Here is a 19,073-nt window from a genome sequence, read left to right on the forward strand (position 1 = left end):
TAACTTCTCTGCATCCTCCTTTATAAAACTGGGATAAAACACGGTTGTGTAAAGATTGATGGGTAATGTCTGCACAGAACCTCGCACATAGAACCTTTCTTCCCCTTAAATGATACAACTTTTGGTATATCGGAAGAAATATATTTTGTTCTTACAGTTACCTTTATACTGATACCTTTAGCTCTCTCTTTCGTAGCTAGTTTATTGGTTCCCTAGAATGAATAATACTGACATTAGCAAGTAGTCTCTTCTCCACTTCCCTCTTCCCTAGAATCTATATGTATAAAAGCCTAAGTGACCATCGCAACCGAACAGGCTGCATGGGGCGACCAGGCCGGCAGAGGGGGGCAGTGAGGGGTGACCAGGCCAGTGGGGGGGGGCAGTTGGGGGCGACCAGGCCGGCGGGGGGGGGGGGCAGTAAGGGGCGACCAGGCTGGCGGGGGGGGGGGGGGAGGGGGCGGGCAGTTGGGGGTGACCAGGCAGGCAGGCAGGCAGATGAGCAGTTAGGAGCCAGTGCTCCCGGATTGTGAGAGAGATGTCCAACTGCCGGTTTAGGCCCGATCCCCATGATCGGGCCTAAACCGGCAGTCAGACATCCTCCGAGGGATCCTGGATTGGAGAGGGTGCAGGCTGGGCTGAGGGGACACTCCACCCCCACCCACCGTGCACGAATTTCTTGCACCGGGCCTCCAGTCTATAAAAATAAAAGCGTAATATGGTAATTAGACAGGATGTCCTTCCAGATGAAGCCGGGGCTGTGAGGGAAGCCCGAGTCCCGGATGCCTGCCAGGGGGTGGGGGGGAAGCCCGGGTCCTGGGCGCCTGCCGGCAGCCAGAGGGAGGCCTGGGTGCCAGAGGGAAGCTGGTGCTGGCAGCTGGGGAAAGAAGGCCTACTCTTGCACGAATTTCATGCATAGGCCTCTAGTCTAATATAAAGTCAATATCCTTTTAATCTCACAGTAAATACTTACATGGCACTTTGAAGCTTCTACTTTCCATATACTCTTTTCCATCCCTTTCCCCAACTCCCTATTTTTGAGAGTTGCATGATATCTACGTAGCTAGAACATATAACGAATTGTATACTATTCTGTCACCTTTATACCCATCATTTGTTATTAGTCCTACAGGTAACATTTTTAATGTTTACCATGATTCTGTATGTCAAAGTTTCTCTAATCATTTCTTGGTAATTTAGAGCTCATTCTTTAGTAGAAGGGCTCATGGGAACATTATTCCATGAGTACTTGCATGTTTAATACCAGTTTGTCTTTATAGCTTTTATTTTTAAAGATAAACTTGATTTGATATAAAATCCTAGGGTCATCTTTTTTTCTTGAGTACCTCAAGTATGTTGTTTTGTTGTCTTCTGATTTCAGTCTGATATCTTTTGTTCCACTGTTTTGTCTTTCTTCTTGAAGATGGCTGCTATTTATATGGTGGCTCTTCTTTGCCTCTGTATCTCTCACTTTCTTTTGAAACCATTTTTTAAAATATTTCTTCATTCTCTTGGATTGTTTTGGCTTTTGGTTTTGTGAGAGAGAGAGAGAGACAGAGAGAGAGAGAGAGAGTGTGTGAGAGAAACATCTATTAGTTGCCTCCTGTATGTGCCCAGACTGGGGATCAAATCTGCAACCTTTTTGGTGTACAGGGCAAGGCTACAACCAACTGAGTCACCTGGCTGGGGCCTGTTGGATTGTTTTTAGTTTTTCTTTTTCCATCCTCTTTTTCCTTTTTCCATTACGCTAGCTGTAAGGCAGACTGACAGTGAATATTTAATTTTTCTAGCTTCAGTAGTAGAAACAGGCAAGGGGAAGGGAATGGGTATTAGGTTAGCCTGCTACAGGGTAGAATCATTGGAGGCAAGAATCTGTCTTGAATAAAATGAAAAATGATATATTTTTAATGACAATAGGATGGATAATTAGCAACATCAGCTATTTTTCAAGATAGTCCCTGGGAGGTAGAGGGGAACCCTGCTGTATATGTGGGAGCTAGATACTCAGATTATCTTGTGTGTTTTTTATTCTGCCAGGACTTATTTTTTAAAGGTCATTTTAGGTGTTTTTTTATTATTATAAAAGACAAGAAAAATATATTCTAAACTATTTGTGATACTTTAAGCAATAGTCTGCCTCATTATTTATTAATTTATTCACTCTGTCTAGCAAATAAAAATCTAAATAAAATGGACAAGAGTCCTAGGACTAGTGAAAGATTAAGTTATTTTTATCTGCCTGTGGAAATTAACACTGGAATTCGGCCAAATAAACAGTATGCTTTCTATTTTTCACTGATATGGTTTGAGATTTCAAATAAATTTTCTGAAACTAATAGTTCTTAACATTTTAGGAGGTGGTGAATTGCTTTCAGAATAAGATTTTTATAAGTTGAGTTTTCTCCCAAAACAAATACACATGTAAGAAATTTACCTTCATTTGTGATCCCCTGACTTAAATGGTCTGCCCTAATTACATATATATATTTATAGTTTAAAATCTTTCTAGTAACTAAAATATGGTATACAGTTCTAAAATTTGGCCATTAGATGGTTAGGAACTCAGAAACTACTAAATACTAAGTGAGCTGATTTATAGATTTGTCAGTATATTGTTGCTACATCATTACTTGTCTTTTTTTAGAGTGGAATATTAAAACTGCTCTGGTAAATGGGATTATGGAGAGTTGCAGCACTGAAGAAATTTGTTCAAGGAAAGTTTCTTTCCTTGTTAATGTACTTTGAATCAATTCACCAAAATTTTTTGTTTTGTACTAAAGGTTTACATTTTACATTTAACTTATTAAATCTTTGATGCTAGAATTTGACAAGACAAAAAACAAACATTAAATTTAATTATGAGAGAATAAGCACAAGTAATTTCAAAACCTTTCAAATTTCTGTTCCTCTAGTCCAGTGGTTCTCAACCTCTACAATGCCGCGACCCTTTAATACAGTTCCTCATGTTGTGGTGACCCCCAACCATAAAATTATTTTCATTGCTACTTCATAACTGTAATTTTGCTACTGTTATGAATCATAATGTAAATATCTGTGTTTTCCGATGGTCTTAGGTGACCCTGTTAGCGGTTCTCAACCTGTGGGTCTTAGGTGACCCTGTTAGCGGTTCTCAACCTGTGGGTCGCTGCTGTAGAGCCTAAGACCATCAGAAAACACAGATATTTACATTATGATTCATTAACAGTAGCAAAATTACAGTTATGAAGTAGCAATGAAAATAATTTTATGGTTGGGGGTCACCACAACATGAGGAACTGTATTAAAGGGTCGCGGCATTAGAAAGGTTGAGAACCACTGCTCTAGTCCTTTTCATGAATTTCCTAAAAATGTACTAATTTTCCGTTTACTAGTATCTCTTTACTTTTTCACACTGTAATGGAAATGCTAATGAGCAATGGGAGAATGGAATAAACAAAAGAAGGGGCAAAAATGTCATTTTAGCCGAAACCGGTTTGGCTCAGTGGATAGAGCGTCGGCCTGCGGACTGAGGGGTCCCGGGTTCGATTCCAGTCAAGGGCATGTACCTTGGTTGCAGGCACATCTCCAGTGGGCGTTGTACAGGAGGCAGCTGATCGATGTTTCTCTCTCATCGATGTTTCTAACTCTCTATCCCTCTCCCTTCCTCTCTGTAAAAAATCAATAAAATATATTTAAAAAATTTTAAAAAAATGTCGTTTTAGTAGTTGGAGATTAGTCATATCTTATAGTATTTCATGATTATTAATGAGCAACAGTTTTTCCCCCTAAATATTATTGCTTTATATTTATTGAGGACCAACAAGAATAATTTTCTGCCCTGGCCTGTGTGGTTCAGTTGGTTGAGCGTAGTCCCATGCACCAATAGGACGCTGGTTGGATTCCCAGTCATGGCACATGCCAGGTTGTGGGCTTGATATCCAGTAGGTGGCATACAGGATGCAGCTTATCAATTGATGTTTCTCTCTCAAATAAATAAAAAACATACTCTTTAAAAAAGAGTAATTTTCTGTATACCTTTTAGGTCAGGGTTGAACCTTTTTTTCTGCCAAAGGCCATTTGGATCATTCAAGGGCTATACAAAATTATGAACTTAAAAATTAGCCTGCTGTATTTGGTCAGACATTTTTTTTTAATATATTTTATTGATTTTTTACAGAGAGGAAGGGATAAGAATAGAGAGTTAGAAACATCGATGAGAGAGAAACATCGACCAGCTGCCTCCTGCACACCTCCCACTGGGGACGTGCCCACAACCAAGGCACATGCTCTTGACCGGAATCGAACCCGGGACCTCTCAGTCCACAGGCCGACGCTCTATCCACTGAGCCAAACCGGTCAGGGCTGGTCAGACATTTAATTACCTCACCCCTAATGCCTCAGCAGGGCCAGACCAAATGATTCTGTGGGCCAGATGTTCCCCACTCCTGTTTTAGATAAGTAGGGAGGCTTTGGCTGCTGTATTGGCCTGCAATACAGGCAGATTGTGCATTATTTTTCATCACTTCTTTAGTGGCACAGAAATGTGGCCTAAATGTTTATTGGATGACTATTCTTACTTTGGGATCAAATCCTTTATTTTTTATTTTTAGGGTGCTAGATTGATATGTAGTTTAATAGCTAATAAATTGAGGCACATTTTGGGCTATCATAGCTGTTAGATTACAACAATAAAAACTTCAGTGTATTTGCCTTTCTCCTTGAAAGATAGAGTAGGTGTAATGGAGGCAAGTTGACTGAATGGAGGCAAGTATTTTTCTGATTTGTGGCAGCAAATGAACATTTGCTATTTTTAAAAACTATATTTTTATTGATTTCAGAGAGAAAGTGAAGGGAGAGATAGAAACATCAATGATGAGAGAGAATCATCCATCGGCTGCCTCCTGCACCCCTCCCCTAACACCCCCTCCCCCCCCCCCCTCCCGCCCAGGCCGCCACTAGGGATCAAGCCTGCAACCCAGGCATGTGCCCTGACCGGGAATTGAACCGTGACCTCCTGTTTCATAGGTCAGTGCTCAACCACTGAGCCACACTGGGTGGGGCTTGCTGTTACTTTTAAGATCCTGGAACTTTTTTTTTTTTTTTTTAATATATTTTATTGATTTTATACAGAGAGGAAGGGAGAGGGATAGAGAGTTAGAAACATCAATGAGAGAGAAACATCCATCAGCCGCCTCCTGCACACCCCTTACTGGGGATGTGCCTGCAACCAAGGTACGTGCCCCTGACCGGAATCGAACCCGGGACCTTCCAGTCTGCAGGCCGATGCTCTATCCACTGAGCCAAACCGGTCCCGACAAGATCCTGGCACTTTTTAAGTAGAAGGCCTGCTGTAACTTGTAGTTTATTCACTGTGGTGAACAGACATTCCTTCCTGAGCTCTATATATAATTTGCTTCATTATTTCCCAAGTGTGAACAAGGTATGCTGTTTTCAATTTAACTCTTTTCCCCCTACTATAGTTTTAAATAAAGACCTGAGGATTTTTATTTTACTTTATTGTTATTTATACACTGCCTCTTACAATCCTGTTTATTCTTATCTGGATGGAGTTCTTCGGTATTTAACAAACTCTGGAGCTTAAATTGAGGTAGTTTAGTGGTCCACTGGAAAAGAATATTTTCCCAGTGAATATGGGCTGCAAAGTAGTCTTCTTAATTAAATATTTAATAGGGACCATGTTTATTTTCTAGCTCCTGTAATCTAAAATTTCAATGAGTGATATAAAGCTATTGCAATTACAAAGCTATTACAATTCTCAAAATTTACGGCTTATGAGACCAAATTGTGTATATTTAGTTTTAAAAAACTTATTACTTTTCTAATGAGATCTGAAATTTCCCTACTTGTTGGTAAGGGAGGTGTCTTTTTGGTATGACATTAACTTAGCGTAGTATTTTTTGGCATCATCTTAACTTTTATTTGATTTTCTCTCAATAGTTGGTGTATGAATTCTTCTTAAGATTTTTGGAAAGCCCTGATTTCCAGCCTAGCATTGCAAAGCGATACATTGATCAGAAATTTGTACAACAGGTAAGGCATTCTTATGTCTTAAATTTTCTTATGTTCACCTTAGCAATGATTTATTAAGTTGTGATTAAAATAAAATAGTCTTTCAAAACTTTAATATTTCAGTTTAGCCGAAACCGGTTTGGCTCAGTGGATAGAGCGTCGGCCTGCGGACTGAAGGGTCCCGGGTTCGATTCCGGTCAAGGGCATGTACCTTGGTTGCAGGCACATCCCCAGTGGGAGGTGTGCAGGAGGCAGCTGATCGATGTTTCTCTCTCATCGATGTTTCTAGCTCTCTATCCCTCTCCCTTCCTCTCTGTAAAATATCAATAAAATATATTTAAAAAAAAAAAGATTTAAAAAAAAATATTTCAGTTTAACAGCACTTACTATTCTTGCCAATTAGGATAAAAATTAAGTAGCTTTGAGAATGCAAGAGTATTTTAAAGAGAAAGGGTTAACTTCTAATGAAGTCAATCAAATTAACCAATCCAATCCTAGATTCCCAGTTATTTTGTAAAGATCAGAAAAGCAAGCCTTTCTGTGATATCTAACTGAGAAAATTTGATATGACAATTGTACACCTTTTTAATTTTAAGCCTTTGAACTTGAACTTGACATGTTTTAAGCATGCTGTTGAAATGACGGGGAAATGGAAATGGGATCATTTTTAGCAGTTGGGCCACTAGACTACTTTCCTGTCATAAAGCATCAATAACCTTTCCCTGTTCCTTTCCCCTTCCCTCCTTAGGCATTCTAGCCATCCAATTCCTAAACCACAGATAAAATAGGACCTTTAAGAAGAAAAGGAGATAAAGTTAAACATATGTGAGCAGGACCACCTGGCCCAGGCTTGGATTCCTCCCTGGCCGCCTGCCACTTCACGCACATACTACATCCCTCAGGGGATGTCACACTGCCGGTTTCAGCCTGATCCCCGCAGTCTGGGCTGGCCTGCGATGATCAGGCCAATACTGGCAGTCCAACACTCCCAGAGGGGTCCCGGATTGCAAGAGGGTGCAAGCCAGGCTGAGGGACCCCAGGGGTGCACGAATGCCTCTAATATGGTATAATAAGGAATTCTAGTAATGCCATATTAAATTGTATTTAAAATAATAATAGCAGGTTGAGATGAACAAATGCCTTAGTGTTTCCTCAGTGTAGAGCTTGAGGCATTTCAGTTGCTAGATTATTCAGTAGATTTTAAGGGGAACAAGAATAAAAACTGGCATAGTGGGACCCATTTTCCACCTTTACTCTAAATGCCTGAATTAGCTGAGAAGCCAAGGCCCAGTCATTTGTTTTCTAGCAGTTTTAAGTCTTAGAGTATAAGGCAGTGGTCGGCAAACTCATTACTCAACAGAGCCAGATATCAACAGTACAACAATTGAAATTTCTTTTGAGAGCCACATTTTTTAAACTTCTTCTAATGCCACTTCAAAATAGACTCGCCCAGGCCGTGTTATTTTGTGGAAGAGCCACACTCAAGGGGCCAAAGAGCCGCATGTGGCTCGCGAGCCGCAGTTTGCCGACCACTCTTCTAAGGTATAAATTTGGACAATTCGTTTTTTCAAGAGAAGAAAATAATTGTATAGTTTCAGGTTATGTTCAAATCATAGAGTTTCAGAAGAAAGAAGGAAGGTAAGAATTATTGAGTACATTTTATGTGCCAAGCGCTGTCCATATATACAAAGAGCTTGACCATTTCCAGTTTCAGTCAGTAGATGGAACAATCAGGATTTGAACTACACTCTCTGACCTCTGACCTTTTCTTAAAAAACCAAAACCAAAAAAGAATTGGTTTCAATCCTCATTTTATCAATGAAGAAATAGGCTCATGGGTTATAAATTACTCTTAAAAGCACAGTTAGATAAAAGTATCAGTGCCAGAATAAGAAAGTTTCCTGAGTACTAGTTTTGTATGTGTTTCATTGTGTTAATATTATATTATCTCAATAAATTTATTTAGGTTATATTTCAAAATAGGTTTCTTTAAATAGATTTGACACTTTGCTCAACTGTTCTCTAGTTAAATATTTTCCCCAAGGGTCAACTTGAATTAGACATGAACACCTTAATTAAGGGCCACGGTTATTAATTTGAAAGCATATCTTCCAAGTAACTCATCATCAAAAACTTGCATATGAGTGTGTTGAGCGTGTTAAGTGAGTAGTTTAGTCATTTTTAATTAGAATAATTTGAACTGAACTTATTAGGTACATTAACACAAATTCTCATGTTCCAAAGATGGTTTTACTGGAGCCTCATACAGTACTTTCATAAGCTCATGAACAAAGAATGGAAACTAAGCAAGACACTTGTTTAGGGGAATATAAATACGACAAAAGGCATCACTATCCTCAAAAAATATTAACTCTAGTAGAAGAGATACATATGTACACAATTACATGTAATTCAAGACAGAATGGAAAAAGAACTTCCAATGATGTTCAGAGCTTGAGATCTTAACTGTAATTATCAATACCAAAGCACAAAACATAAAATTCCTTGACAACTTCATTCTTCAAGAGAGATTATAATTTTTCCTAAGAAATTCCAGTTTCATTTAAAATATAGTAATATGATTTTTGGCAGAAGAAATTCAGTTTCTGTACCACTTTAAAAATGTGAGCTTTTGACTTTTTTTGAAGATCTCCTTTATCCTACCTTTGCTGAAGAGTTGTGTAAAGGTGTAGGAAAATGATGATTTGGCCAATTTGAACTGACTTAAACTTTTCCAGCCATTTTAGAGAGAGAGGGAGAGAGTGAAACATCGATGTAAGAAAGAAACATCAATTGGTTGCCTCCCGTATACACTCTGACTGGGTATGTGCCCTGACTCAGAATCAAACCCATCACCTTTTTTGGTGTATGGGATGATGCTCCAACCAACTGAACCACCTGGCCAGGGCTGCTTAGCTGACTTTAAATAAAAATCTGTGGTCTTATCTTTTATTTTAGTGTTATTTCATGAATGATCTCCACACTGTTAACATGTATCTACAATAATTTATCCTATTAACTAAATAATAATTTTTGAGCTGTTGGCATGGTGATTCTTAAATTTTTTTTAGTGTAAAATCACACACACAAAGCCTTGGTTTGTGTAAATCGGAAATACACATGTGCACATGTATTTTAACTTCATTTACTTAATGACTTGCAATCTACAAGCTTTAGGATTTTTGCATGTAATTTTGACTTACTATCAAAAAGGATTAAAAACTCTTAAAATTTCAACACTAAAGTTATGGGCCATGTTTAGTAGTCAAGAGTGGGATAGAATTTTAAAATGAGTGGAGGGCAAAAGTACACTTTTTGAAGTGTTTATATTATTTATTGTGTCATTTTTTGAAATGAAATAAGTGAAGAGAAATTCTCCCTAAGCTTTTCTTTAGCTTCACTAGTTAGCAAGACTAAAACCAATATAAGGCAGAATCTTTAAATTTAAAAAAAACTGGTTCATGGGTTATCTAAAATCAGTATTAGAATAAAGTGAAGTTTTAGCTTGATTATTTTTAAAAGTAATTTCTCAGCTTTTTTTTAAAGCTCCTGGAACTTTTTGATAGTGAAGATCCCAGAGAACGTGACTTCTTGAAGACTGTTCTGCATCGAATTTATGGGAAATTTCTTGGATTAAGAGCATTCATCAGAAAACAAATTAACAACATTTTTCTCAGGTAAATTGGTCATATATTCATGTATAGTGCTTTTTACCCCCTTTCATATTTTATTTTTATTCCGGTTGCTTTAGGTTAACTTTTAACATCTGAAATTTGGAAATTTAACTGCTGGTATTTGAGTCATTTTTAGCCCATTTTGTGGACCTCATTTGCTTGCCTCTAACTTTGTAGAAATGTATAACCTACTTTTCATCTATGTGGATAATAGTAGTGGAGTTTTTAATAGATAATACTGTTATTCACGTGTAAGATTTATTGTGAGGAGAATTTGTCTAATTATCTATTTCCTTGAGTTTTTTTGTTTGAAAATTTTGTAAGAACTATTTAAATCAGTAGCTCTTGGAAGTACTTTCATTTGATTTTCTGATAAAGGTAATTGAATTTATATGGGATCTGTCTTTTAGCTACTTTATAAGTGATAGTCTATTTAGTTGCCTCACAGTAGGAGATTTCACTTTAATACCCACACTTAGGTTTGGTATGTTTGTTTTAAATTGAAGATCTGGCAGAATCAGGCTAGCATTTCCACATTGTACCAACTCCAGAAAGAGCACCTCTCTCTCCAGTTCCGTGTCATCCTCCCCTTGTCTTACGTTTCTTTGAATTTGCCTCCCTGCTTTAAGGGTGATCTTAATCTTGGAAAGGTAGGCAACCTGTGTAGTTTAGGTTTAGAGAATTCTGAATAATGGTGGCTTTATTATATGTGGGTTCTTTTCTCTTGGATTTTCTTGAGTAAGGTTTCCTATTTTAAAAAGTATTTCTTCGAGGAAACCCATCTTTCTCAAAAAATTTTAAGTAAAATAAAATATTCCAGGTGAAAGAATATTATCTTAACATATAGCAAGTTTTAACGAAAGTATATGTTTAAATATGAAATACTTAAAAGAATCTGGTTTAGCTCTGGCCAGGTGACTCAGTGGTTGGAGTGTCATCCCACATACTAAAAGGTTGTGGGTTTCATTCCCTGTCAGGGCACATGAGGGAGGTGACCAGTCCATGCTTCTCCCTCCTTCCTCTCTCTAAAATCAATAAACATATCCTTGAGTGAGTGTTTTTTTGTTTTGTTTTGTTTTTAAATATCTGGTTTAGTAGGAAATAGACTTTCTTTTATAAGATTGCTGAGAAGTAACTGATTTGGGGCAAAACCATTTACAAGGAATTCTTACAGCATCCTTGTACAGTTCTTATAGTTACCCTTGAGGGTTTATTTCTGCCTTTCTCTTAGTTTTCTGATATTTTGTTTTTCATTACATCTATATTTTAAATTCAGGTTTATATATGAAACAGAACATTTCAATGGTGTTGCTGAACTCCTGGAAATATTAGGAAGGTAGGTCAGTTTTGTGTTTTATTTTTCCTTGTTCTTTTTAAGAATTAAGTAAGTTTGAATGTCTTATGTGTTAAAATCTTAGCTGGTGTTGGAGAAATTATACTTAAATATAGACTGCAAGACATCGTTTCTCAACTGAATTCTTATTATAGTTTTCTTTGGAGGGTCAGCATTTTTAAAGTACTGCCATGCAAGACATCTGTTTCAGAATAGGCTTCTTGCTTTTGAAGCTGTGGCATGTTTTATGCCTTTTCTTGCCAGACTGCCTCAGAAATTTATAGGATCTGATTGGGAAGAGATGAAATAAGCTACAGTGAATCTTTTGATGAAGTTATAAGAATTCTTGTTCATATGTTGATAGACCATTCTTAATCCATCTGTTCTTTTTAGAAGATTGTACAGCCTTTGATTTTAGTTTACATGAACATTTTGCCTTATTATTTCCTTATTAACTTGAGAAACGTTTAGACCCCTGTATTTGTACTAGAGGAAGCTAAAATCTTTAGTAGTTAACAGAATGACTATGGGGAGAATTACTTCTTAGTTTAAGATCCTTCAATAAAGTAAGAGAAACAACCCATTTACTTCAGAAATATTAAAAATTCTTATTATTGTGATATTGATTCTAGCTTTAGGGATGAAAAAATAAAGGCAACAGTGCATAAAGTGACAAGCTTATATAGGAAATGAAGATAGAAATTACTCACTAGAACATTAATTGGTAGTCCTATTTTACTCTTGGGATCATTGAATGACTTAAAGACTTCATAGTAATAGTCTGCCTAAAGTAGTTTGAAGATGAGCAAGTAATTCAACACCAGGATTGAAGCAGAGCACAGTTCCTTATGTACTCATGGCTATAATAACTTTTAGAAATAAAGTAGTAACTACTTAACCCTTCCCCCTGCCTTTTTTTCCCTCCAGTATTATCAATGGCTTTGCATTGCCACTGAAAGCAGAACATAAACAATTTCTAATGAAGGTTCTTATTCCTATGCATACTGCAAAAGGATTAGCTTTGTTTCATGCTCAGGTAAGCTTCAGAAAACTTTCAAGTGAAATAAATATTGTTTCAAAGACTGATATAAAGGCAGAGAAATTGAGAAGTACTGAGGTGGCAATTTTAAGTATATTTAAGCAATTTGCTTTTTAAGTTGCCCAAAATAAAATTCTATAATTTAAAATATTTTTAGTGTTATTAAATAAGGTCAGTGCATATTGAGTATAGACATAGGAAAGAAAATGTCAAGCTCTTTTCTAGTCCAGGCCCTGACCTACTTAACTAAATGGCATTGAATAAATCCCACATAACCGCAGTGTTCTGTTTAGCTGCAATAACCTAGTCTCCTCGATCACTACTTAGAGAATAATATATCAGCATGGCATACATGCTGAAAAGGTAAAATATTAAGCTCTAGTTTTACTTCAGTTAACTTTATATTCAGAAGTTACTTTCAAGGTGAAACAGTTACACAATTGTGAGTATACTAATTATTATATAGTATTGAGATTAAGCTAGAGTAAAATTCATCAAAATGAGGTAGTCATTTTTGTTAGCTAAATATAAAAACCCTGCATCACTAAATGTTACTTCACTCAGTAATATTTATAAACTGTCCCTTCCATTTTAGTTAGCCTACTGTGTTGTACAGTTCCTGGAGAAAGATACAACACTAACAGAACCAGTAAGTGGTCTCTTTATTTTTATGTTTTGGGTCTACATTGGAACATTTCATTGTACCTTTTATACTGTTATATACCGTTACAGAGTTATCAACAGTAGTAGTAATGTACTTTAAACTAAAATCATTGACAAGGAATGAGAGGTTAATCTACATTCAAAGATTAGGGTTAGAAAGAGGAGTTCTTATGAGTTATGTGTCTTGAATAACTTAAATATAAATTAATATTAACATAGTAGTTGAGATGGGTAATGATAGGATCAAATGACTACACTGAAATTTTATATACATAATATCTTCACTGATAATCTTTTTAATCTTCATTTACCTTTTAAAATTAAAACATACCATGGAAGTCCCAAAATTATTCCCTTGAGTTTTGTTTTGTCTTTACAAATAGGGTTTTCCCTCTTATTAATGATAAACCACATGATTGGGATTGAAAACGTCTCCTTGCCTTTGGAGTTTAAGATATAATCTTGGAATAAAGGTTGTTTACTTTATGAATCAGCATAGCAATTCACTATTTGAATTCTGCTTACTATTTGACTATCATATGAAGATTCAGGAGAAAATAAAAATGTTATGAAAATTAACTGAAGATTCAAGAAAAACAAAAGATGGCAGGGAGAAATAGGAAAGTATAAAAGAAGAAACCATGGTGAACTGAAAATTTTAATAGTACTTTCTAGGTATCCTAAATCTGAATATTTAAACTAAGAGTTTTTGAAGTATTGCTGAAGATTTGAAGGATTTAAACTGCTATCCTAGATGTGCTTGGAAAACATGTATTTAGTATTCTCCCTTTGATTTGACCTTTGTATGTGTAAAGGAACAAAAGATGCTTTTCCCACTCACTCCCTTATATTTTGAGTTTTTAGACTTGCAGTTATTTCTGAAAACAGCTAAAAATACTTTTTAAAAACAAATCAGAAGAATTAGAAAGCCCAGTCTGTACATGAAGCCACATAAGTTTCTAAAGTGGATTAAAACTTAAATCCATAACTCATTAGAATTGAGACAAAGAAAGCCTATAACATAACTGATGGTTCATGTTGGTGAATAATAAACAGATAAATAAATTAACATGGGTGGCTAAGGGGAGATGATTTCTTTTTAAAGAGGGATGATGGCCAGAAATCTGGCTGAGTTGGGTTAATAGAAATAGAAACAGGATGAGGAGATAGTAATATAAATGTCTAAGTTGACAAAGAAAAGTATTTTTCAATTCATAAAGATCTGTAGATACACCAAAATTATGGCCATGTTACTTGGGTCTCAGCCTTAATATTCATTTCCTAGAAATCTGGCATTCATATCAAAGCTTCTAAAAATTATAAATAAGCTGTGGCTAGTATTTTTACATTCTATAGGTACCTAAATTTTGCATTGAAATTATTTTCTGAAATGGAAATGACTTTATTTCTGTTTATGAAAGTAATGTGTGTTAATTTGGTTCACATAATACAAAATCAGAAAGCACAATGTGGAGGTAAACAAAAGTGAATATATTTCTAGAAAATTTTTCTATATTCATGTGTAGGTTAAACAAATGGTGGGACAGTGCTTTTTTTTCCCCCCCCTCAATATTATGTGAGATGTAATATCTTTCCATATTACACTGGTAGCATCAGATTCCATTATGGATTACCCTAACACCGTGGTCAGCAAACTGCGGCTCGTGAGCCACATGCGGTTCTTTGGCCCCTTGAGTGTGGCTCTTCCACAAAATAACACGGCCTGGGCGAGTCTATTTTGAAGAAGTGATGTTAGAAGTTTAAAAAATTTGGCTCTCAATAGAAATTTCAATCGTTGTACTGTTGATACTTGGTTCTGTTTACTAATGAGTTTGCCAACCACTGCCCCAGCATACTTTATCTTCCATTAATGAGCACTTGAATTATGAGAGTTTTCATTGTTACAGTCATGTTGCTGGGTGAAGGGGTGTTTTAGGGGGTTGGATTTGTGCTGTGTCCTGTGGTGTTTGTTACCCAAAAAAAAAATGTGTGTGTACAAATGTTTTCCCTCACCCTAGCAGGATATTAACTTAAAATTTTTGCTGATATTAAAATTTGTTAGCCTAATAGATATGAAATTTTCATTGGCTTTTTCATTATTACAGGGATTGAGCCATCCTTTTATATGGTTATTGGTCATTTATATTTGTGTCCTTTGCCTACTTTTATCCTTTTCCTGTATTTTGCAAATATTTTTTGTCCATTTGAAGTTTTTCTTTAATTTTGAATATAGTTTTTAACTTTGCCTTAAAGAACTAAAAAAAATTTTTATGTAGTGGAATGTATTCATCATTATGGCTTCTGGCCTTACTGACATGCTAAGAAAAATCTTTGAGATGATCAAAATATTCTGTAGTATCTCATTCTGGTTATTTTATGGATTTAGTTTTTATATATAAAAACTTTATCCCATCTATAATTGTTTCCTAGCACTGCCATGACGAATTACCACAAACCTGGTGGCTTAAAATAACAATTCTCTCACAGTTCTGAAGGCCAGAAGTCCAAAATCAAGGTGTCAGTCAACAGGGCTGCATTCCCTCCAGATGCTCTAGGGAAGTGGTCGGCAAACCACGGCTCGAGAGCCGCGTTTGCCATTCTGTTGACTAATGAGTTTGCCGACCACTGTCATATACTACCCTTTACCTCTTTGCACACAATATGCCACAATTGCCTAATCCTCACAGCTTCCAACTACACGGTAACATTTAGTCTAGTCCAGTGGTCGGCAAACTTATTAGTCAATAGAGCAGCAAACTGCGGCTCGTGAGCTGCGGTTTGCCGCTCTGTTGACTAATGAGTTTGCCGACCACTGACCTAGACTCTCGATTCCAATTATTACAGGCTGTTGTTCCTTGTGATTAAACCCAGGGAAAGTCCCTTCCTTGCCTCTTCCAGTTTCTGGTGTCTCCAGGTTTTCCTTGGCTTGTGGCTGCATCGCTCCAATCTCCCATCGCCTCTTCTGTCTCTGTGTCTCTTGAAAGGACACTTGTTGTTGGATTTAGGGCCCACCCAAATAACCTAGGGTGACTTTATATTGAGATCTTTAATTATATCTGTAAAGATCCAATTTCCAAATAAATCACATTCATAGAATCTAGGATTAGGGTATACACACACACCATCTGAAATCGAAATTTGTGTGTGACAAGGGTAAGGAACTGCATTAGTTTTCTATTGCTGAATAACATTTAAAAATTTAATGGCTTAAAACAAACATTATCTCATATGAATCAGGATATGATTCATATGAGATGACTTAGCTGGGTCCTGTGCTGTAGGGTTTCTTACAAGAAAGGCTGCAATTGAGGTGTTGTCCAGTCTCATATATAAAGGCTCAGATGAGGAAGGATCTGCTTCTGAATTCACATTTGTCGAAAATTCAGTTCCTTAAGTGCTGTTGGACTGAGTGAGGGCTTCAGTTTCTAGCTGGCTGTTGGCTACCAGCCACCCTCAATTCCTTGTCAACGTGGGCATTTCCAAATATAGCAGGTTGCTTTACCAAAGTTGCAAGATGAGAAGGCTTTAGAATCTGCTAGTGAAGTGGAAGTCACTAGGGCAGCCCACACATAAGAATTAAAGAGTGTGAATTCAAGAAGTAAAGATCTTGGGAGATTATTTTAAGAGTCAGCCTACCAAAGGAGCTACATTTTTTCCCCCCCCTAAATGGTGAGCCACCAGTCTTAGGTACTACTATTTAATTGACTAACTCATCTGTTTCCCATGGAACTGAAATGCCACCTTTGTCATATATTTAGACCCTATATACACACACACACGAGTCTGTTATAACTGTATTTTATGTCTCTTCTCTCAGTTTCGATGCTAATACCATCTTGTTTCAGTTGCTGATATCAGTAGTTCAGGTTCCATTCCATTAATTTTCCCTCCTCTCCCTCCATCCCATTCATGGTTATTTGCTTTACATTTATAGTTTTTAGAATAAGTGTTTCTAGTTTTGGAAAATAATTCATTTGGCATTTGATTGAAATTATATTAAATTTATAGATTAAGTATAGGAGAAATATCTGTACAATATTGAATCATCTGCTTAGTCTTTCATGATATTCAATGATATTTTGTAGTTTTCATTGTATAAATCTTAAACATTTCTTACCAGTTGTATTCTTTATGTACATTAGTTTTTGTTATGAAAGGCATTTTTCATTTGATTCTAATTAATACTTTATAAAGGTATATTGATTTTTATCTGGCCATACATTGAATTTTTCTACTCATTTTAGTAATTTTTTTCTATCCACTTAGGAATAGTTATTTTAAAATTATAAAAATGTATAATTAATATATACTTAGAGAAATAAGTATAATTCTGATATTCCTTTCTAAAGTTATTCATCAAAACCTTTTCATCTTACCGGATTAGCTCCAGCACAATGTTCTCTCCGATTTTAATTTGAATGAGTGCTCATTACTAGACAAGATCAGTAACTATAACAAATCCTAAAAGGCTGTCAAAGATCTATTTCCAAAAGCACCAGGCCCAGATAGTTTTACAGCCTGTTTCTAAGAAAGCATTGTATAATGCTTTCTGATAATGACTTCTGATAAATTCTTAGTTCTTACTAAAATTTTATCAGAATAAATAATATCAAATAACTGTTCAAATTTTGTTGAGATATAATCTACAACTATGAGTTGAACCATCCTGGAATAAATTATAATTGGCTAGATAGTATTCTGTTAATATGCTGTTGGATTCACTTAGTTGCAAAAATTTGTATTATAATTTGGTTGTCAAGATTATGCTAGCTATTAAATAAATTGGGGAGTTTTCTGGCTTTTTGGTGCTTCATAATAGTTTTAAATAAGAATTATTTGTCCCTTAGTTTCTCTCTAAAATAACGTATGCTCCTCAGCCCAGCAGTTATTATATTTTTATTTTCTTAGTAGCACTTACTGCTATTGAAATTTTATTTATATGTCTAATTGATAACTTTATGTTGGTCTCTCTGCTTTATGAAAATCATGAACAGTATCTGGAACGAAGGCATTCAGTAAACATAAAATTAATAAAATCTGGGGATACATTTAGATAATACTTCAGAATGAATATTGATATAATCACAATTACTTAAAATTTCCTGGAATTAACTAACTTCATTGCTTAAATACATGCTAAACTTTTCCTTTTGCAGGTGATCAGAGGATTGCTGAAATTTTGGCCAAAAACATGCAGCCAGAAAGAGGTAGGTTTGATTCAATAAAACAGTACATTAAAACACTGGCTCTCAGGGCTATAAACCATGTTTCTTTTGTCCCTGCTACTGAGCAGCTGTTCTATCGGGATTAGAGAGACTTGGTAGAATAACTGTCAAGTCCTTTTGTGTCCACTGAGATAATCTTTTGATGTTTTCTATATTAACATCATATAATTTGTCATGTTTCTTAAAAAAATTTTTTTAACCTAGGTGATGTTTTTAGGAGAAATTGAAGAAATCTTAGATGTCATTGAACCAACACAGTTCAAAAAAATTGAAGAGCCCCTTTTTAAGCAAATATCTAAGTGTGTATCCAGTTCTCATTTTCAGGTATGATGTACTCAGCAAAGCCATTTTTATTTTATACCTTTTTCTTTTCTCTTTTGTTTTTGACATTGATAAATATTTCTTTCAGGTTGCAGAAAGGGCATTGTACTTCTGGAATAATGAATATATTCTTAGTTTGATTGAGGAGAATATTGATAAAATTCTGCCAATTATGTTTGGTAGTTTGTACAAAATCTCCAAGGAACACTGGAATCCGTAAGTGTCTTTGGCTTTTTGACCTTTTTATCATTTGCTCTCCTAACTCATACATAAAGCCTATGCAGATTTGGAACTTATTCCAAGGTTAACATCACATAGTATATATACCTTTATAAGATGTAATATATGTGTTTGTATGTTCTTAATTTGAATTTAAAATTACAAACTCCCTGAAGATAGGACTTTCTAGTGTGACATTCTGCACCAGACCAGTATGTGGTCAGACCCAGCTAATATTTGTGGAGATGCACAAATGACTGCGAATGCCAAGTTGACCTGCTGCTAATAACACTATGGCAGGAAGAAGCTGAAGTGCTTAAGGTCATATAAGTGATGCTTAGATGGCACATATATTATAACTTCTATGACATGTTCGTTTTGTTTTTATTGATTTTTTAGAGGAAGGGAGAGGGATAGAGAGAAACGTTATTGACTGGCTGCCTCCTGCACGCCCCCTACTGGTGACCTATTGTTTCCTGGGTCAGCGCTGAGCCACAGCAGCTGGGTTCGTGTCCTTTTAAAGCTGCTGTTCCTCGGGTGTTTGAGACTCGAGAGCAGACATGAAGTTAACCATAGCATTTTTAGTGCAAGTT

General features: G+C 36.0%; 1 protein-coding gene across 1 annotated transcript in view; it reads left to right on the plus strand.

The window, feature by feature from the left end:
- The window catches only part of PPP2R5A (protein phosphatase 2 regulatory subunit B'alpha), a 76,730-nt gene that overhangs the window by 46,938 nt on the left and 10,719 nt on the right, over positions 1-19,073 (plus strand). Inside the window, exons 4-11 of the mRNA XM_080647933.1 lie at positions 5,935-6,027; positions 9,553-9,683; positions 10,957-11,016; positions 11,941-12,049; positions 12,648-12,701; positions 17,872-17,922; positions 18,145-18,264; positions 18,350-18,477. Of these exons, the coding sequence (XP_080504059.1) occupies positions 5,935-6,027; positions 9,553-9,683; positions 10,957-11,016; positions 11,941-12,049; positions 12,648-12,701; positions 17,872-17,922; positions 18,145-18,264; positions 18,350-18,477 (746 nt within the window). The remainder of the gene's footprint in view (positions 1-5,934; positions 6,028-9,552; positions 9,684-10,956; positions 11,017-11,940; positions 12,050-12,647; positions 12,702-17,871; positions 17,923-18,144; positions 18,265-18,349; positions 18,478-19,073) is intronic.

Source organism: Plecotus auritus (assembly GCF_963455305.1).
Source record: "Plecotus auritus genome assembly, chromosome: 12".
Taxonomy (NCBI): domain Eukaryota; kingdom Metazoa; phylum Chordata; class Mammalia; order Chiroptera; family Vespertilionidae; genus Plecotus; species Plecotus auritus.